Raw genomic sequence first — 19,674 nt, forward strand, 5'->3', positions numbered from 1 at the left:
AGGGTGTAACAACTCTGTCTGATCAGGGTGATACCCTAGCCAGGGCACAAGGAGAGCGAAAAGGTAATTTGGTTGTGGTACCTACTGACAGTTTAACAACTTGTAGCAAAAAGGAAAAAATTCTTACACTTGCGTGTGGCAAAGGAAAGAAGGATGCTTCTGACCTTTCATCTAGTGAGTCTAGGGGTTTGCCTGAAAGGGGATTATGTAGAAATTGGCCTGGTGGGCCAAAGGTGATCCTGGATGTGAGTAAGACCCAGACAGAGTCTGTTGTTGCTCAGGGAAGTGTTCCTTTAGAGCAAGCCCTAGGTGAAGAGGGTAAGGGCAGAATTTCTGTGAGGGGTGAATTGCTGCTTAGAAAAGCTCCTGGGGAAAGGAATCCTCATGGTAATCTGTGCAAGCAGTTCCCTGCAACTGAGGGGTGTGAGAGTGATGTAATCAAGGAAGTTTCAGTTCCTAGCAGCTGGAAGTTGTCTGTTGTGAATGGATCCACTGACTGTCCTTTTGAAAAATCCAGTGTGGGTAGCTTTGAGAAGGTCTCAGAGGAAGTAAAAGTTGTTAAGGAATTGAGGCAGCCCTATGACCAAGTGGCTGTGTGGGGCCAACTTGTTGGAAAGACAATGGTGTTGGAACAGGAATGTCTCCATTCTGATTTTTTCAATGAGCAGTTTGTGCTTCAGGGTCTGAGAACAGATTTGGTTACTGATGTGACAGAGCAGAGCAGTTTTATGGCTAAAGGCTTGAGGATGCAGGGGAGAGCAAGCAAACTCTCCCCGTCAGACTCTTTGGGTTTGTGTGGTATCTCTTTAAGACAGAGTCCAGCCTTGGGAAGGATAGCAGTTAAGGATATGAAAACTGATGGACTGGCTCCTGTCTGTGGTAATGCAAATTACTTGCCTGGCTGGGAGAGGAAGGACTTGCTAATAGCTGTTAGCACAGAGAGCCCACCCCATCAGCCAGGGAATTCTGTTAAGCAAGAGAAATCAGGGTTTGATCCTGCAGGACAAGGAGGAAAGAGAAAACTGAATTTGGCAAAGGGAAGCCACAGGCTAACCCTAGAATGCCCAAACTCCAGTGGTATTGAGCCAAAAATGGGGCATGACAAACATGATTGTAAATGGACATTCGCAATGAATTTGTTGTTATTGCTGATGGCAATTTTTGTAACACATGTGTTGCTATTACCACAAACTGTAAAAGTGTACAATGCGCATAATCTTTTGGAGAATCCTTTGAACATGTTAAAAGGAATACCTGAGAACACAATTTATGTTAAAAGGCCTTGTTATGCTGATGTTTCACAGTTAATGCCTGTAAACAATATTGGAACTTTTCACAGGAGAAAAGACATTCCAGACCTAATGTGCTGTATGAAAAGGAAAACTGAGGCACACTACCATATTGCTTTCAGGGATAAATGCCAAGATTCCTGTACTATGAAGAACATTAATATCTGCATTTATTTGATGTTAATTGGGTTCCAAACATTTGCCCGAGCATGTATGAATAAAGTAGCTGTTTTCTTTAGCTCTTGGCAAGATCGCATGAGACATACAGGAACCATACTGCGAGAGCAGATCCAATCCACTATTGTTCTAACTAAGTTTTACCTTGAGTTTGTAAAGAGGTTCAGTCATGTTGTTGAACATGACTTTGATAAACCATTTCTGTTATACACTGGTACGGCTTCTATCCCAATACTAGCTGTAGTGAGACAGAACCCAGGATGGGGAGCTCTTGGGATGCAGTCAGTGATGTTTGTGTCATCCCTTCCTGCATCCATTTTGCGTCGGGGGTGTGACGTTATTGACATAAATTGGGACCATATAGATCATTGTTGCAACCAAGGTCCTGTAGTGGCACCCAAATCTTGTATAAAGGGGGTCAAATGGGGTGTCTTAAACAAGGTCAGGGTTTACTGGTTATGATTATGCTGTCTATATGTGTGTATCAGTTTTGTAGTTGAAGTTATGAATCTTGGCACTATACTGTCTGTATGGCAAACTTATGCTATGCTTCTGGGTGACATCCCAGACAAGCTGGGATTAGCTCTGCCTAGCCTCCTTGATGGCCCATTAAAGACCATCAGCTATACAATGGACCCATGGAGAGAAGGCAGATACGCCTTGTAACTCAGCAAAGTATGCAGGAACTGGCCCATATGACTCCAGACTCCATGTTGCTGTAATTTTCCACAGTAAGAACAAAGAGGTGTTCTTACACCTGGAAAAGACTATAAAAGGCTGATGCCTCATCTCCATTTTGTCTTCAATCCTGCTTCATACCTCTGGAGGAACTTTACTACAAGCTGAAGCTTTGAACAAAGGACTGAGGACCCATCCCAGTGGGGGTGTGTTCCAGAGACTTGATTTGAACCTGCAGTTTATTCCATCGCTGCTGCAAGCCTGAACCAAGAACTTTGCCATTACTGTATGTAATTGATTCCATTTAACCAATTCTAACTCTCATCTCTATCTTTTTCCCTTTTAAGAATAAACCTTTAGATTTTAGATTCTAAAGGATTGGTAACAGCGTGATTTGTGGGAAAGATCTGATTTGTATATTGACCTGGATCTGGGGCTTGGTCCTTTGGGATCGAGAGAACCCTTTTTGTGTATATTGGGATATTGGTTTTCATAACCATTTATCCCCATAACGAGCGGCACTGGTGGTGATACTGGGAAACTGGAGTGTCTAAGGAAATTGCTTGTGAGGTTGCGGTTAGCCAGTGGGGTGAGACCGAAGTCCTCTTAGTCTGGCTGGTTTGGTTGCCTTAGAGGTAGAGAAACCCCAGCCTTGGGCTGTAACTGCCCTGTTTTAGCAATTTGTCCTGAGTTGGCACTCTCAGTTGGGTTCCGCCAGAACCGCATTGTCACAGAAGCGTTGTAGTATTACATAATTCTAGTAACCACAAAAAATCCTTTAGAAATTACCCATCTTGTTGTTCTGCAGAGTCTGTCCACTAGACGCAACAAACAAAAACACATTCCCTCTATATTCATTCCAATCTCATTTTAGCTAGTTAGTGATTTTCAGTGTTAAAGGGGCTGATGTTCACAATTTAAACAGATACAATCCATGCTGGAAGGCTAAACATTAGACTTGAAACCTCTGTTTTGATTTGCAGGTGCATTCATGGCTTTCAAGGCATTTAAAAACACACATCACCGCAGTATCTGTGTGTATGCATAACGCATGGCTCCTCCACTCTGTTTGCTGGTCCCATTTTGCTTTGTAACCTGCAAGCTCATAAGATTAGAGCAGGCAGAGCAAATAGATAATGCCACATGCACACAACAAAAAACACAAAATGTTTGTTGGTGTGGCCCAGCTGAGGAACTGGGCCTTCATATTACAGCCTTTGTTGAAGACAGAGTTATTTATGCATGTGATTCCATGTTTTAAGTTATTTGCAGCCCAAATTCACTTGTGGAGAGGTCACCTTCTTCAGGGAAAATTTAAGAAAAACATGTTTTTGAGAGAGACCTTTTAAGATGTTACAGTTAAAGAACCAAACAAGAGGGAGGGAGAGAAATATGATATCAGAATTCCAGTTGTGGGCAAGGCTACAAAAACATTTTGATTAAAGTCTAAAGGCAGGTCTACACTTAAAAAGCTGCAGTTACACTGCTGTGGCACTTCAGTTAAGATGCTACTACACCAACAGAAGAGCTTCTCCCATCAGCATAGTTAATCCATCTCCACGAGAGGCAGTAGCTATGGCGACTGGAGATGCCCTCCCATCCACACAGCACTGTCTACATCGGGGTTAGGTCAATGTAACTGCATTGCTCCGGGGTGTGAAAAATGCACACCCCTGAGCGACGTAGTTATACTGATGTAAGTTTGTAGTGGCCTAAGTTATTGAATAGCCTATTGGTTAGAAAGAATCGTTTTCTCCTATGAGGGGGAGTAGTGACAATAACTATAACACCTGTTCTAGGGAAGCTATTCCAAACCCCTAATAATTTTTGTGGTCCTTCTTTGTACTTTTTCCACTTCTAATAGATCTTGTTTGAGATGGGAAGACCAGAACTGCACATAGTATTCAAGATGTGGCCGTACCATGGATTTCTATAGTAGCATTATGATATTTTCTGTCTTATTATCTATCCCTTTACTAATGGTTCCTAACATTCTGGTAGCCTTTTTGACTTCTGCTGCACATCGAGCAGACGTTTTCAGAGAAATCTGCATGACTCCAAGATCACTTTCTTGAGTGGTAACAGCTAATTTAAACATTTTGCATGTATAGTTGGGATTATGTTTTCCAATGTGCATTATCTTGTATTTATCAACACTGAATTTCATCTGTCTTTTTCTTGACCAGTTATCCAGTTTTGAGAGATCCCTTTGTAATTTTTTGCAGTCAACTTTGGTTTTAACTATCTTGAATAATTCTGAATCACCACCAAACTTTACAACCTCACTGTTTACCCCTTTTTTCCAGATCATATTGACTATGTTGAATAACAATGGTCCCAGTACAGATCCTTGGGGGACCCCGCTATTTACCTCTCACCACTGTGAAAACTGACCATTTATTATCTTTTAACCAGTTACTGATCCATAAGAGGAACTTTTCTCTTATCCCAAGATTGCTTACTTTGCTTAAGTAAAGTGCCTTTGGTGAGGCACCTTGTCAAAGGCTTCCTGAAAGTCTAAGTACACTATATTCACAGGATCAGCCTGGTCCACGTTTGTTGACACACATACCCCTCACCCCGTCCCCTTCAAAGAATTCTAATAGATTGGTGGGACATGATTTCCCTTTACAGAATCTGTGTTGATTCTTTCCCATTATATCATGTTCATCTATGTGTCTGATAATTCTGTTTTTTACTATAAGTTCAACCAATTTGCCTGGTACTGATGTTAGGCTTACCAGCCTGAAATTGCCAGGATCAACTCTAGAGCCTGTTTTAAAAATCAGTGCTACAGTCATCTGGTACAGGGGCTGATTTAAGGGTTAAAGTTACATACCACAGTTAGTGGCACTGCTATGGGTATCCGCATGGCACCACAGTATGCCAACATCTTTATGGCTGACTTAGAACAATGCTTCCTCAGCTCTCGTCCCTTAACGCCCCTACTCTACTTGCGCTACATTGATGACATCTCCATAATCTGGACCCATGGGAAGGAGGCCCTTGACGAATTCCACCAGGATTTCAACAATTTCCACCCCACCATCAACCTCAGCCTGGACCAGTCCACACAAGAGATCCACTTCCTGAACACTACCGTGTGTGATGGTCACAAACACCATCCTATACCAGAAACCTACTGACCGCTATACTTACCTAAATGCCTCCAGCTTTTATCCAGACCACACCACACTATCCATTGTCTATAGCCAAGCCCTAAAATACAACCGCATTTGCTCCAATCCCTCAGACAGAGACAAATACCTACAAAATCTCTATCAAGCGTTCTTAAAACTACAATACCCACCTGGGGAAGTGAAGAAACAGATTGACAGAGCCAGAAGGGTACCCAGAAGTCACTTACTATAGGACAGGCCCAACAAATAAAGGAACAGAACGCCACTAGCCATCACTTACAGCCCCCAACTAAAACCTCTCCAGTGCATCATCAAGGATCTACAACCTATCCTGGAGGACGATCCCTCACTCTCACAGACCTTGGGAGACAGGCCAGTCCTCGCTTACAGACAGCGCCCCAACCTGAAGCAAATACTCACCAGCAACTACACACCACACAACAAAAACACTAATCCAGGAACCAATCCCTGCAACAAATCCCGTTGCCAACTCTGCCCACATATCTGTTCAAGGACCAAACCACATCAGCCACAGCATCAGGGGCTCATTCACTGCACATCTACCAATGTGATATATGCCATTATGTGCCAGCAATGCCCATCTGCCATGTACATTGGCCAAACCAGACGTCTCTACGCAAAAGAATAAATGGACACAAATCAGACATCAAGAATTGTAACATTCAAAAACCAGTAGGAAAGCACGTCAATCTCCCTGGACACTCAATAACAGACTTAAAAGTGGCCATTCTTCAACAAAAAAACTTTAAAAACAGACTCCAACAAGAAACTGCAGAACTGGAATTAATTTGCTAACTTGATACCATCAAATTAGGCCGGAATAAAAACTGGGAGTGGCTGGGTCACTACAAAAAGTAATTTTCCCTCTGTTGATATTCACACCTTCTTGTCAACAGTTGGGAATGGGCCACATCCACCCTGACTGAATTGGCCTCGTTAGCACTGACCCCCTACTTGGTAAGGCAACTCCCATCTTTTCATGTGCTGTATATTTATATCTGCCTACTGTATTTTTCACTCCATGCATCTGATGAAGTGGGTTATAGCCCATGAAAGCTTATGCCCAAATAAATTTGTTAGTCTCTAAGGTGCCACAAGGACTCCCCTCATTGATTATACCACAGTTAATAGTTCTGCAATTCTATTTCTGAGTTCCTTCAAAACTCTTAGGTGAACATCATCTGGACCTGGGGACTTCTTAGTTTCATTTATCAATTTGTTCCAAACCTTCTCTATTTACACCTCAATCTGGGACAGTTTCTCAGATCTGTCACCCAGAAAGAATGGTTCAGGTGTGGGAATCTACCTCACATCCTCTATGGAGAAAACCAATTGCAAAGAATTCATGTAGCTTCTTTGCAACGGGTTTACCTTCCTGGAGTGCTCCTTTAGCACCTTGAACATCCTGTGGCTGCACTGACGGTTTGGCAGGCTTCCTGCTTCTGATGTACTTAAAAAAATTTTAATATTAGTTTTTGTCTCTTTTGCTAGGTTGCTCTTCAAATACTTTTTAGGTCTGCCTAATTATACTTTTCCACTTGACTTGACAGACTTTCCTTTCTATTTTCCTCACTATGATCTGACTTCCAATTTTTAAACAATATCTTTTCGTCTCTAACCACCTCTTTTATTCTGTTTAGCGATTATGGCATTTTTTGGTCTTCTTACTGTTTAGTTTTTTAAATTTGGGTATACGTACAGTTTGAGACTCTATTATTGTTTTGTTTTTTTTAATTTCCATGCAGCTTGCCAGCATTTCACTCGTCACTGTTCCTTTTAATTTCCGTTTAACTAGTTTCCTCATGTCTGTGTAGTTCCCATTTTTTAATTTAAATGCGTATCTTTGGTATTCCCCACCCGAAGGATGTTTAATTACAGTATATTATAGTCACTATTATCGAGTGGTTCAGCTATATTTACCTCTTGGACCAGATCCTCTGCGCCACTTAGGACTAAATCAAGAATTGCCTCTCCTCTGGTGGATTCCAGGACTAGCTGTTCCCAAGAAGTCACCATTAATGGTGTCTAGAAATTTTCTCTCTGAATTCCATCCTAAGGTGACAAGTACCCAGTCAATATGGGGTTAGCTGAAATCCCCCATTATTATTGGGTTTTCTGTTTTTGTAGCCTCCCTACTCTCCTGGAACATTTCACAGTCACTGACACTATCCTGGTTGGGTGGACAGTAATATAGTCCCACTGCAGTACTCTTATCATTCAAGCATGGAATGTATAGCCATAGAAATTCTATGGTACAGTCTGATTCATTTCAGATTTTCACCTTATCTGACTCGTGTCTTTTTTTCACATAATGCCACTCTCCCACCAGCGTGATCTACTTTGTCATTCCTATATATTATGTACCATGGTATTAACATGTCCCACTGGTTATCATCATTCCACAAAGTTGCTGTGATACCTATTTATCAATATCTTCACCTAATACCAGGCACTAAAGTTCACCCATCTTAGTATTTAGATATCTTGCATTTGTGTACAAGCACTTATAAAATTTGTCAATTTTATTTAGTTGTCTGCCTTCATGTGATGTAACTGAATGGGACTCTTTCGTTTGACTGTTTCTCTTCAGCTCCTACTTGTACTTTATCAACTTCTGTCCTCTTTACTAGGATATAGAGCAGGGCTGGGCAAACTTTTTGGCCCGAGGGCCACATCTGGGTATGGAAATTGTATGGCGGGCCATGAATGCTCACAAAATTGGGGGCTGAGGGGCGAGAGGGCTCTGGCTGGGGGTGCAGGCTCTGGGGTGGGGCTGGGGATGAGGGGTTGGGGGTGCAGGAGGGTAGTCCACTCTGGGATCTAAGGGTTCAGAGGGCGGGAGGGGGATCAGGGCTGGGGAAGGGGCATGGGAGGGGGTCAGGCTCCGGGCACCGCTTACCTCAAGCAGCTCCCAGAAACAGCGACATGTCCCCCCTCCAGCTTCTATGCGGAGGTGCGGCCAGGCGGCTCTGCGCGCTGCCCTGTCCACAGGCGCCGCTCCTATTGGCTGCAGTTCCCGGCCAATGGGAGCTGCGGGGGCAGCGTGCAGAGCCCCCTGGCTGTCCCTACACGTAGGGGTGGAGGGGGGGGGGAATGCCGCTGCTTCCGGGAGCAGTATGGAGTGGGGCAAGACCCCGACCCTGCTCCCCGGCTGGAGTGCCGGAGCCGGGCAAGCCCCAGACCCCACTTCCCAGTGGGAGCTTGAGGGACGGATCAAAACATGTGGAGGGCCGGATGTGGCCCCCGGGCCATAGTTTGCCCACCCCTGATATAGAGAATCCCTGTTAATAGATCCTCCCATTAGGTATGTGTCTGTCTGAAACACATGCTCTTCTGCACCTGTCAGCTTTCCCACAGCCCTTAGTTTTAAAAGGTCATGGGGGAGTTTTTCATTAAATATGCCAGCAATCTGGTTCTATTTTGGTATAGGTGGAGCCCATCCTTCCTGTATAAGCTTCTCCTTTCCCAATAGGGAATAATAAACTTAAATCCCTCCTATTAACACTATCGTCTCATCCACACATCGGTTCCCAATTTGAGTCCAAGATGTTGGTTGTGACCTGTGAAGCCCTAACTGGCTTAGAACCTCCCTTCTTGAGACCTCTCCATGAGCCATACTGCAACAGCTGCTATCAATGGGGACATTTAATGTGGAGTTCCTCAGCATAAGAAGCTGTTAACAGAATGATGCTTTCCAGGAAGGGACCTCAACTTTGCGGCCTAACTCATGCCCTTGGTCTGAAATAGCTTGAATTTTGGAGTATGCTAAACGCCTCGTTATTTCCACAGGTGTTGGAGGAGGAACAGGCATAGTAAGGGCTAATGTTTGTGAGGAATGGGGATATTGTTTGGACTGGACTTTATCATAGTTTATTATTTTTGGCTTGAAGATGCATAGCAGCTGCTGGCTTTAATTTTGCTTATATTATATTTTTTGTTTCTGGAAAAGGAATCTAGACCCTAGCATGGACACTTTTTTATTCTAAATCAAAATGCAGTAAATAATTTGGCAACTGGAAATAAAGAAGGGAACCAGCATCCTGTGACCAGCCAGCTCTCTCTGGACTACCAGAAGGAGCTCTGTGGGCAACAACTTGAGAACAGATGCTTTGCATTTTGCATTAGGATGGCATTTTTTTAAAATGCACCCTAATATCTTATTCACTTTAACTAATGCTATGAATGGATCAAAACCTATTTTCTACAGCTTCTGAGGCCAGGTCTACACTACAGGCCAATATTAGTGTAACTACGTTGCTCAAGGGTCTGAAAAATCCACAACCCTGAGCAACGTAGTTATATCGACCTAGCCCACCTTGTAGACAGCACTGTGTCAATAGGAGAGCTTCTCCCGTCGACACAGATACCACCTCTCAGGGAGGTGGATTAACTACACCGACAGGAGAAGCTCCCCGTCAGCATAGGAGCATCCTCACTTAAGTGCTACAACAGCGCAGCTGTGCCGTGCTGATGCAGGGTTTTAAGTGTAGACCTCCCCCAAGTCTACTTTCCTAAAGGAGCACACAGATTCAGAGACTATCAGTATATAAGAAATACTGATTATTTTTACCAGTGTTGCTTTACACTTAGAATTAAATGTCACCTTCAATGATACTACCAAATTCCTTAATGCATTTCCACTCTTTTGAAGCTTCTCACAATCCTCCATGATTTTTTACCCAGTAAAACCATCTATAACTGAACAATTTCATCAGTGTATAGTCTACTTCCTCCTACACTGGGGTGCAACTCTCTCTGAGCTTCTCTCCTAGCTGAGACAGCCATTCAGTATGATTCAGGTATGAGAGCCAAGAGACTCGCCTGCACTACAGGAGCTGGGAGTCAAGGTGGCAGCAGCAGGCTCACCACCTTCAGAACTTTCTGACAACTCCTCAACCCCCTCACCCCTACCCCTGCTTCCTTAGGTTTTGATTCTGGACATCTTTTCCCCTTTGCTGACTGGTTGAAAAATACTATATAAAAATAGTCAAATGCACTCTGGATGAACTTTCCCATATCATTTTTACCTTACGCTATTGAACTAATTGCTCTGTAGACTACTGGGCCATATCACCTTAAGACAAGGCAGATGGGGAGAAACATTCTTAAAGAAGTATTAGTTTGTTATTTCATATTTCAGGACTTTATAAAGCATATGTTCTGAGGTAACATACATCAACTTCTATTTGTATTATAGTAAATTTGGGCTAGAACCTGTCAGATTTGCTTTGTAGTCTAACTGTGCTTAACTAGAATTATGAAGAACACTAATGCCCTGTCTATACAATTGGACTGAAAGGACTTGCTTATAACACTGTTCCTAGTTTGTAGAGTAAATAGACTACACTCATGTTTCTAACTGAGCTAAAGTCTTGGTTATGGCTTTATATTCCCGTTTAGGGAACACAGTTAAGGTCACATTTATGCAACAAACTGGAACTGTGTTGTAACAAAATCAGAGGAAAACTGAATTGTAACCAGTTACTGTACTGTACTCTGGCTCTGTTATTATTGGAGTGCTTATGTAGTTTTAAATGAACCTGTAAGAACACCATATATTTTACACACACACACAACACACAACACACAGTCCTACACTAGGAATAAATTTTTAATACAAAAAGTCCATCCATCAATTTAACAAGTCAATAGAATCTGACCAAACCTGCTCTTACTAGAAAAAAGTCACTTTTTCTGTGGGGCTTCTTATTGTCATATTTAGCTTATACTGAGTCATTCTCAGCAGAGCTGAACACAACTCAACGCACCATGGAAGTTCAGGGGCTGAACATTAACACACAGCATTTCTGAGCATACTATTCACTACCCCTACCCCAGAATTTACAAAAAAATGGAAAACTAAGTGAATAAACCTGTTAAAAAGTTATATTTACATGTAAAATATGAATAAATAATCTAATTGTATTGCTGCATTTTACTAATATACATTCATAATTTTTCAGCTGAAAGAAGAATGCTGCATTTGAAAAGGAAAAAGCAAATGGAACAGATTACCGTATATACTCCATCATAAACTGGTTCGTTTATAAGCCGACCCCCGCCCCCTCCAAGATGGATAAGTAAAAATGGAAAATTTTTATGACCCGTTCATAAGCCAACCCTATAATTCAGGGGTCAGCAACCTTTGGCTCCCGGGCCATCAGGATAAGCCACTGGTGGGCCGAGATGGTTTGTTTACCTCGAGCGTCTGCAGGTATGGAGGTAAACCTAAGTAAACAAAGTATCCCGGCGCACCAGCTGCTTACCCTGACAGGCCAGGACAGCAACTGGTGGGGAAATTTTTTGGAGGAGAGAAGCTGGGAGTCAGGGGAGTAACCCCTATGACCACCCCCCACATGACCCCACCCCTAGCTCCGGTCCCCTACACTCTCCCCATACCATCCCTTCCCACCTTATCTGGGGAGGGCCAGGGGAGGATGTCTCTGGCCTGGCTGGAGCTGCTCCGGCAGGCTGGGCAGCGTGGCCACAGCTTGCTCCAGCGGGCCAGACCGGGCAGCGTGGCTGCAGCATGTTCCAGCGGGTTGGGCCGGCGGCACGGCTGCAGTGTGCTCCGGCAGGCCGGGCGGCGCAGCCACAGCCTGCTCTGTGGGGTGGGGCCGAGCGGCAGGGCTGCAGCTGCTTCCGAGGCTGAGGGGAGAGCAGCATGGCCAGAGCAGAGAGACTCTGGCCCCGCCTCTTCCCTTCTGTCTCTGCTAACTGTGCTGCCTCTCCTTGCTCCCTCTGTTGGGGGGAGGGGCTGTGTCCCACCTCTCCCTCTCTATACCCGTTCATAAGCCGACCCCCTTCTCTGGTGCTTCCCTTTTTTACTAAAAAAAAATCGGTTTACGAACGAGTATATACGGTAAGTTGTGTCCATAAGTGTAAACCTCTGGTTTACAGTTTTTCTTCCCTGAGTTATAAGAACAACCCTACAAATATTTAGAGGACATAAAAAAAAATCACTTAGAATTCTGCTGGACATAAGTACTATGTAAGAATATGGAATACTGCATAAACAAAATTTGCAACTAGTTAGCTATTGGGGAAGGAGTGGGAAAATAATCAATAGCTTTGCATTGAATGTTATTAATCCAACATTCCAAATCTTAAAATACAAAAAGTTAAACAAGACATTAAAATTACAGGAAATGTTCTTTTGCTTTGAACAGAATACACAGTACTAATCCAATCAAATGAGGAGTGAGCTGAAACTTCCAACATCCTCTCATAAAAATGACAGTAGTGCCACAGCCTCACTCTGTGCGACGAAGGCACTCTGACATTATATTACTATAAATGAGAAGGATTTGTCACTACTCTTGATTATACATCTTATGGACAACCAGAGATTACCATTTACCTAAGGCAGGGCTGGACAAACTTTTTGGCCTGAGGGCCACATTTGGGTATGGAAATTGTATGGCGAGCCATGAATGCTCACGAAATTGGGGGTTGGGTGCAGGAGGGGCTGAGGACTCCGGCTGGGGGTGTGGGCTCTGGGGTGGGGCCAGAAATGACTGGAGTTCAGGGTAGGGGAACTCTGGGCTGGGGCTGTGGGTTGGGGTGCAGGGGGGGTGAGGGTTCCAGCTGGGGGTGCAGAGTTTGGGGTGTAGGAGGGTGCTCCAGGCTGGGACCAAGGGGTTCGGAAGGCAGGAGGGGGATCAGGGCTGGAGCAGGGGGATGGGGCGCGGGAGGAGGTCGGGGTGCAGGCTCCAGGCGGCGCTTATCTCAAGCAGCTCCTGGAAGCAGTGGCACGTCCCCCCTTGGCCGCGGGAGCTGCAGAGCCGGTAATTGGGGCGGGGACAGCGTGCGGAGCCCCCTGGCTGCCCCTATGCATAGGAGCCGGAGCGGGGATATGCTGCTGCTTCCGGGAGCCACGGCACGTGCAGAGCGGGGCAAGCCCCCGCTCCCGCTCCCCAGCAGCAGCTCGAGGGCCGGGCCGTAGTTTGCCCACCTCTGACCTAAGGAAACCATAGATTCTTCACAGAGACTACAGAAAGATACCAGCACATATCTTAGTTATTAAGTTCAAGTTCAACCAGCTCCCACCTTTTCCAGAGCAACAACGTAAGCAATCTACTACAAAAGGATTTCTTCAGTTATATTTATATACAACCCCAGAATCAGCCAGAGCTACTGAATTACATCTTGATTAAAGTTAATTTGTGGATAATTTCATCCTGAAACACGCGCTTTCCAGAACACACTTCAGATTTCCTGCCTATATCCCTGATCCAGCAAAGCACTTAAGCATGTGAGTAGTTCCACTGAAGTCAAGGGGACTACTCACATGCTCAGGGTTAAGCATTTGGTTAACTGCTTTGCTGTATCAGGTTCCTTGCAAGTCTAGAAAACAAATTACACAAAGTGGGTGATCAACAGATTAAGAGATCTCCTCTCACCTTCTCTTGTATGAAAGTAGGCCAGTTTTCCACACCACCTGCAACCCCAACTTGTATCAGTGAACTTTGCTAGTATGCAGAAGATAAGTGACCGTAGAGGTTATATGTTTCTCTTATGTACACACCTGTTCAAAGTTCAATACAAATACACTACCCTGATGACAAAAACAGACATGAAAGACTAGTGCTTTCATGTGACATATGTCTACCCTATAGTTCAATTCTTTGGGGATGAAAAAAGAATATATCTAAACAAAATATATTCTTCTGCTGTGCTGTGTTAGGTTTATTTGTACTTTCTGGATAGATTAACCTGTAAAGAAGGGTGAAATGGGTTGGAAAGAAGAGTGAGTAAATAAAGAATGGACCCAAAAGCAGTTGTTCACGCACAGGCACAGTGAAAACATCATATACTATCACGGTGGCTTACATGCCTTTGTGCACCTTAAAATGTATTAAGTGACATCTGATCCCTCCTTTAAAAAACAACCTCCATGATTTATCAAAGTTAGGGCAGTAAACTGTTGTATAATTTTAAAGTCAAAGATGGCTCTACTAATAATAGTACTTTTCATTTTTATTGAATCTTTCATCTGGAAGCATACCACCTATCAAACCTTGTGAGGTAAGCACTCACTTTTCACTAAGTTAATGATGGAGCCGGAAACAAAACCCAAAACTCCTGACTCAGACACCTGCTATAAAAAATAAGTAGTGTAATCTCTTCCCATGTGGGTGACATTTCTTTAATCTATTTTTAGAGTCTATTTAAAAGTCCTAGAAATTTCAAGCCATTTTTCCCATCACTGAACATACTTTTTTTTAAGCATTTACACTGAAAGTTTCACACTGGTTTTAACTATTTTCTTTCACTTTGTTTCCCACCATCGTGCTCATTTTTGACTGTTCCAAGTAAAAGAGAATTGTAACATTTTGCTTATGGTTCATCATAAAGTGCACTTATTTTTTTCTATGTATTGTTTTCCATTTGTAAGACGCACCTAACCTCTAGGCCCTTCTACAATACAAACAAAAGCTGATTAAAGAAATACGATTAATTTTCTTAAGATGGAGGAAATTAAGAGGATAGAAAGAGAAAGGGTGTTTTCAGTTAGTCAGCCAAAACAGATTTATGCTAGCCTTATATAAAAAGCTTGTATACACTGCAGATTTAGCTTCTGCATTCAGCCAACAGGATGCACCAGGAACTTAGCTAGACAACAAACATCAATTTTTTATTTTAAACTTGCGGGTGTCTGCCATGGAAAGCTCAGAAGTAGAGACTTCACATTTGTGATTTCAGCAACATGATCAACCTGGACCTAAAACTAACAGCTGTAGAAGCTATTTTTAGATCTGAAAATTAATCTCTCTCATCCCTGCAATCAAGGAATGATATGTTCAAAACAAGGAGGAAGGGGAAAACATAATATAAACCCTAGGGCAGGGGTCTTAAAGTCCCCGCCCACAGGCCATCTGTGGCCCAAGAACCTCCCCAATGTGGCCCTAGGGGCTCCAGCAATTTTGGGGCCGGGTCTCTCCCTTGGCCCTGCCTACCGCCCCAGGGCGCCTCCCCCCCTTCCCCGGGCAATTTAAAACAGCCCGGGGCCCCATTCACCACCGGCATCGCAGCAGAGCTGAGCGGCTTCCTGTGTGCTTGCTCCATGTGGCTGCCGGCCCCTCTCTGCGGCCCCAGGGCGGGGCTGGGCTGGGCTGGGCTGTGCCTCTGTGCACTGCCCCCATCCCGACCACCCCTGCGGCCAATGGGAAGCTGCGGGGGCAGTGCCTGGGGGCAGCAGTGCCCCGCCTTGGAGCCCCAGGTAAGCACCACACCCCTGACCCCCTCCCAGAGCCCACATCCCACCCCTTCCCACCCCCAAACTCCCTCCCAGAGCCTGAACCCCACCCCCTCTTCCGTCCCAGAGCCTGCAACCCCACCCCCTCCTCCTGCACCCCCACTCCCTACCTCAGCCCAGAGCCTGCACCCCAGACCCCCTCCCCCATCCAAACTCCCTCCCAGAGCCTGCACCCGGCACCCCAATCCCCTACCCCAGACCTCCTCCCTGACCCAAACTCCCTCCCAGAGCCTTAGGCAGGTGGGAGGCGGGTTCTGGGTGGCATGAATGACATTATTGGCCCGCTGGGAGGATTAGAGGACTGGCCCTAAGGTAAATTGAGTTTGAGACCCCTGCCCTAGGGGTTAAATCTTGATCCCATCCCCTTGACTTCAACTGGGCCAGGATTTCATGAAAGTTACACAATTGTAACATGACAACCTCTTGGTCTACTGAATCAGAATTAAGCATTCGTGGTGACAAACAGTGAATGCCTACATAGCCAGGACAGACACAGACTCCAAATAAAATGGAGATAACAGAAGACAATGCCACATACAGACAAGAATCATAGAACAATTCTACCTTTGGTATATCAAATAAACACAGTAGCCTTTAAAAGTGTCTATTAAGGAATAAAAAAAGTTTGAGAGATTTAAATAGCTCAGCTTTCTTTAAATTACAATCCATCATAAGAAATCTGAATTTAAAAAAATTAAGCTATAGACTACAATCTTCTTTCTTCAGAAGTCAGACTCATTGAAGAGCAGTATTCCTTCCTCTTTTTGCTTGCCGCTGTCTTTCTTCATCCCCAACATGATGTATTATCATATTCTTCATGTTTTGGTCTAATTTGGATTGTAAACTTCTCAGAGCAAGGACTTTGGACCAAATTCTGTTCAATTACTCTAGAGTTAACCTGGTATAACTCACTGATCCCACTGAAATTACTCCAGATTTACACTGTCGTAATTTAGAGCAGAATATGATCCATTGTCTTCATATTTTCTAAAAGTACCATGCACAACTAAAGTGCTAAATAAACATTTTGTACAGTCAAATGAAGTAAAAATGCAAATGTAGGTTGGAAGCTATTTAATGGAAATATGAAGTTGCAAATGCACTACTAAATCTAATTTTTCACCATGTATATTTGATAGGATGACAGAAATCCTATGAGCATTAAGAAAGTACATGCAGATAACTGCCACCAAATCATTTTCTTGGCCCTACTCAATCAATTTTAGTTCTGAATTTGTGAAGCTCCACTTGTTTCATTAGTTAATCACGTCCGAGCCACAGATGTAGAAACAGATCACTCAAGGTGATTTTCCTCAGATCTATCTTTGATATTACTGACTGCAAGGTTTTTTGTGATTTGTTTGTGCAGTTCCCAGCAGGGGTGGATAGAATCAATCTTGAGTGGCTCTGCCCCTTTCATTTTTAGAAATCCCAAAGGATAGCTCTGGGCAATTGCTTTTCTTCATCCATCTGTATTATCACTGCTGCTTTTCGTGTGTATATGAAGCAACAAGTAACCACCATAAGGGCTAGACCTGCTTAAAGTAGAATTGGACAACATGGTCATTAAAATGCTTGCGGCCAGTCTGTACTAAAGCTGCATTTGTGGTAGCTCAAAGAAGTGAAATTTTAAGACAAATGCTAATATACCCCTTTTGTTTCAATCACTAACCTGGGTACAGAGTGGTATCCGTGTTAGTCTGTATTAGCAAAAAGAAGAGGAGGTTTGAAGTCAATTCCATAAGAAAACTGTGAAGCATTTGTAATTTTCACTAACCTCGGATGCATGCAGTGGATGAAGTGGGTTTTATCCCACGAAAGCTTATGCCCAAATAAATGTGTTAGTCTCTAAGGTGCCACAAGTACTCCTCGTTCTTTTAACCTGGGTAGTTACACTAGTACAGCTCCCCTTGAATTGATGTTGAACTTACCAAGTTTCAAGAGACTTGGTCAGAGTCAAAGAACTCTGAAGAATCAATCCTTTATTTTAAAAAAGGAAATACAGATCATCCAGCACTTAATATATTGCAACACATGCATGAAGGAAATTTAAACCACCATAATTGTATGTGTTTTTCACTCAATGCTTGTATAAGAACAGTATGGGAGTCTTTTTTTTTTTTTTGGCTCACTTCTCACCAGCATCTCTCTCCTTTCATTCCAGGTTAATCCACCTATTCTGAAAACTTCTATTTTTCTTAGTTTTTCTACACTGTCCATTAGAATGGAGTCTATGCACTAATTTAGTGTTTTTGGTTACCTTTAAGAATTCCTTACCCTCTCCTTGTCATCTGGATTATTTAAACCTGCTAACATTCATAGAAGACAAAGGCAACACTCCCTGCAAGGCAATAACTCAAATTCTTACAGCAGGGTGATCAGCACTGCACGCATTATTCCTTACGGAGTTTAACAAATACTTTATAAAGCGGGACGCGCTTTTGTTTTGTACCGAAGCAGGCGGACAATAGGATTCTGTTTGCCTTCCGGCTGCAGCTGAACAAACAGCCCATGGTTTTTCAGTGCCTTACCCAAAACAATCCTCAACATCTTTTTCTCACCTTAAAGGGAGAGATTTTCCAGCAGCCCGGAAGGAACATTTTACCAAGTAACTTATTGAGCAGCCAGAACAAACCACCCCAGCACCGGTGACTCTGGAAGGGCCACCCCCATGGCCGCAAGCAGACCCCGGAGCCCCCGGCGAGCAGGAACCCGCCGCAGCTGGACCCCCGGCAGTGACCCGCTCCGCAGCCACAGACACATACACACACACACACACCCGGCCCTGTCTCCGCGCTGAACCCAGCACCAGCCTCCATCAGAGCCCGCCAGGACACGAAACAAAGAGCCTGCTCCGGGCTCCCCCGGGCACCAGCAGCCGCTCCGCTGTCCCGACCGGAACCAGCTGATTCCTGAGCCCGGGACCGCCGCCCGCTGCGGTGCCAGGCACAGGGCGTGAGGGGCGCTCCCGCTTCCCCTCCCTCCCCATCCCGGCGGGGCCCGCGGGGCGAGCGGCTCCGGGGGGCAATGGCCCGGCGGGCCCCACCTGGGCGGCTCCCTCCCCAGCCCCGGCCGGGCGGTACCGGTGAAGCGGCCCCCGCCGTCCCCGTGTCCGCGCCGCCGCTGGAGGACGAAGTAGCCGCTGCTCTTCTGGGTGACCCAGAGCTTGAGCGCGTTCTTCAGCAGCACCTCCTCGGGCCGCAGCCACATCGTGCCGCCGCCGCCTCCCTCCGGCCCGCTCGCATCGCGGCCCGGCCCGGCCGCGGGGGAGGAGCCTGGACGCGGAGCCGCCGCTCCCTCCCCGGGGACACCGCGGCCGGGATTCGCGCTGCGGCGCCAGGAGACTCCCCCCCTTCCCCGCCTAGTCCGGCCCCGCAGCGCCTCCCCCACCCGGGACGCCGCATTTCAGGCGCTCAGTGCCGGGCTGGGAGAGAGGAGAAAGACCCCGCCGCTGTCCTGGGAGGCACTGATTCCCCTCGGCCCTGCTTTCCCCCCGCCCCCCCGGCGCTAGACATAAGCAGACTAAGCAATTGTTTCGGGTCCTGAGGAGCTCAGGGGAGCCCCTATTGATTATTAGTATGTGTTGTGGGGGGTATTCCTGCTTAAGGCCCCCAGTGGGCTCACACCGGCACTGATTCTCCCTTTCCCTTAAATCCTGCTGAGAGTGAAATCAGTATCCCCTAGCTCCACACTCATCCAGGGATCCCCTCCCCATGGCTGCTGAAGGCAGGGGCTGCTGGTTACTCCTCGCCCCATCCCAACTGCCAGGAAGCAGGGTTCTCCTATTCTCCCTCAGAGAGATGGGCCTGTGCACACATAAGTGTTGGAATTGGGGGTGCTGTTACACCCCCTGGCTTGAAGTGGTTTCCATCATATATAGGGTTTACAGTTTGGTTCAATGGCTCTGAGCACCCCCATTATACATATTGTTCCAGCACCCCTGCCTGCACATTCTGGGACAGGTCTCCCTTTTTTGCCCCTCGGAGAAGGCAAGGGCTTACTGTATGTTAAATACTGTACTGCTGCTCCCTGGTGAGAGATGCTCAGAAGCGCACACAGCTGTCTCTCGGCATCACAAATCAACCCTGGTCAACATTCCTAAACGTGCCAG

At 45.3% G+C, this 19,674-nt stretch overlaps 1 protein-coding gene across 1 annotated transcript in view; it reads right to left on the reverse strand.

Annotated features, from left to right (window-relative positions):
- The window catches only part of TBC1D8 (TBC1 domain family member 8), a 90,608-nt gene extending 71,835 nt beyond the window's left edge, over positions 1-18,773 (reverse strand). Inside the window, exon 1 of the mRNA XM_065423676.1 lies at positions 18,647-18,773. Within this exon, the coding sequence (XP_065279748.1) occupies positions 18,647-18,773 (127 nt within the window). The remainder of the gene's footprint in view (positions 1-18,646) is intronic.
- Between the last annotated feature and the right edge of the window lie 901 nt (positions 18,774-19,674).

The sequence above is a fragment of the Emys orbicularis genome, chromosome 1 (genome assembly GCF_028017835.1).
Source record: "Emys orbicularis isolate rEmyOrb1 chromosome 1, rEmyOrb1.hap1, whole genome shotgun sequence".
NCBI lineage: Eukaryota > Metazoa > Chordata > Testudines > Emydidae > Emys > Emys orbicularis.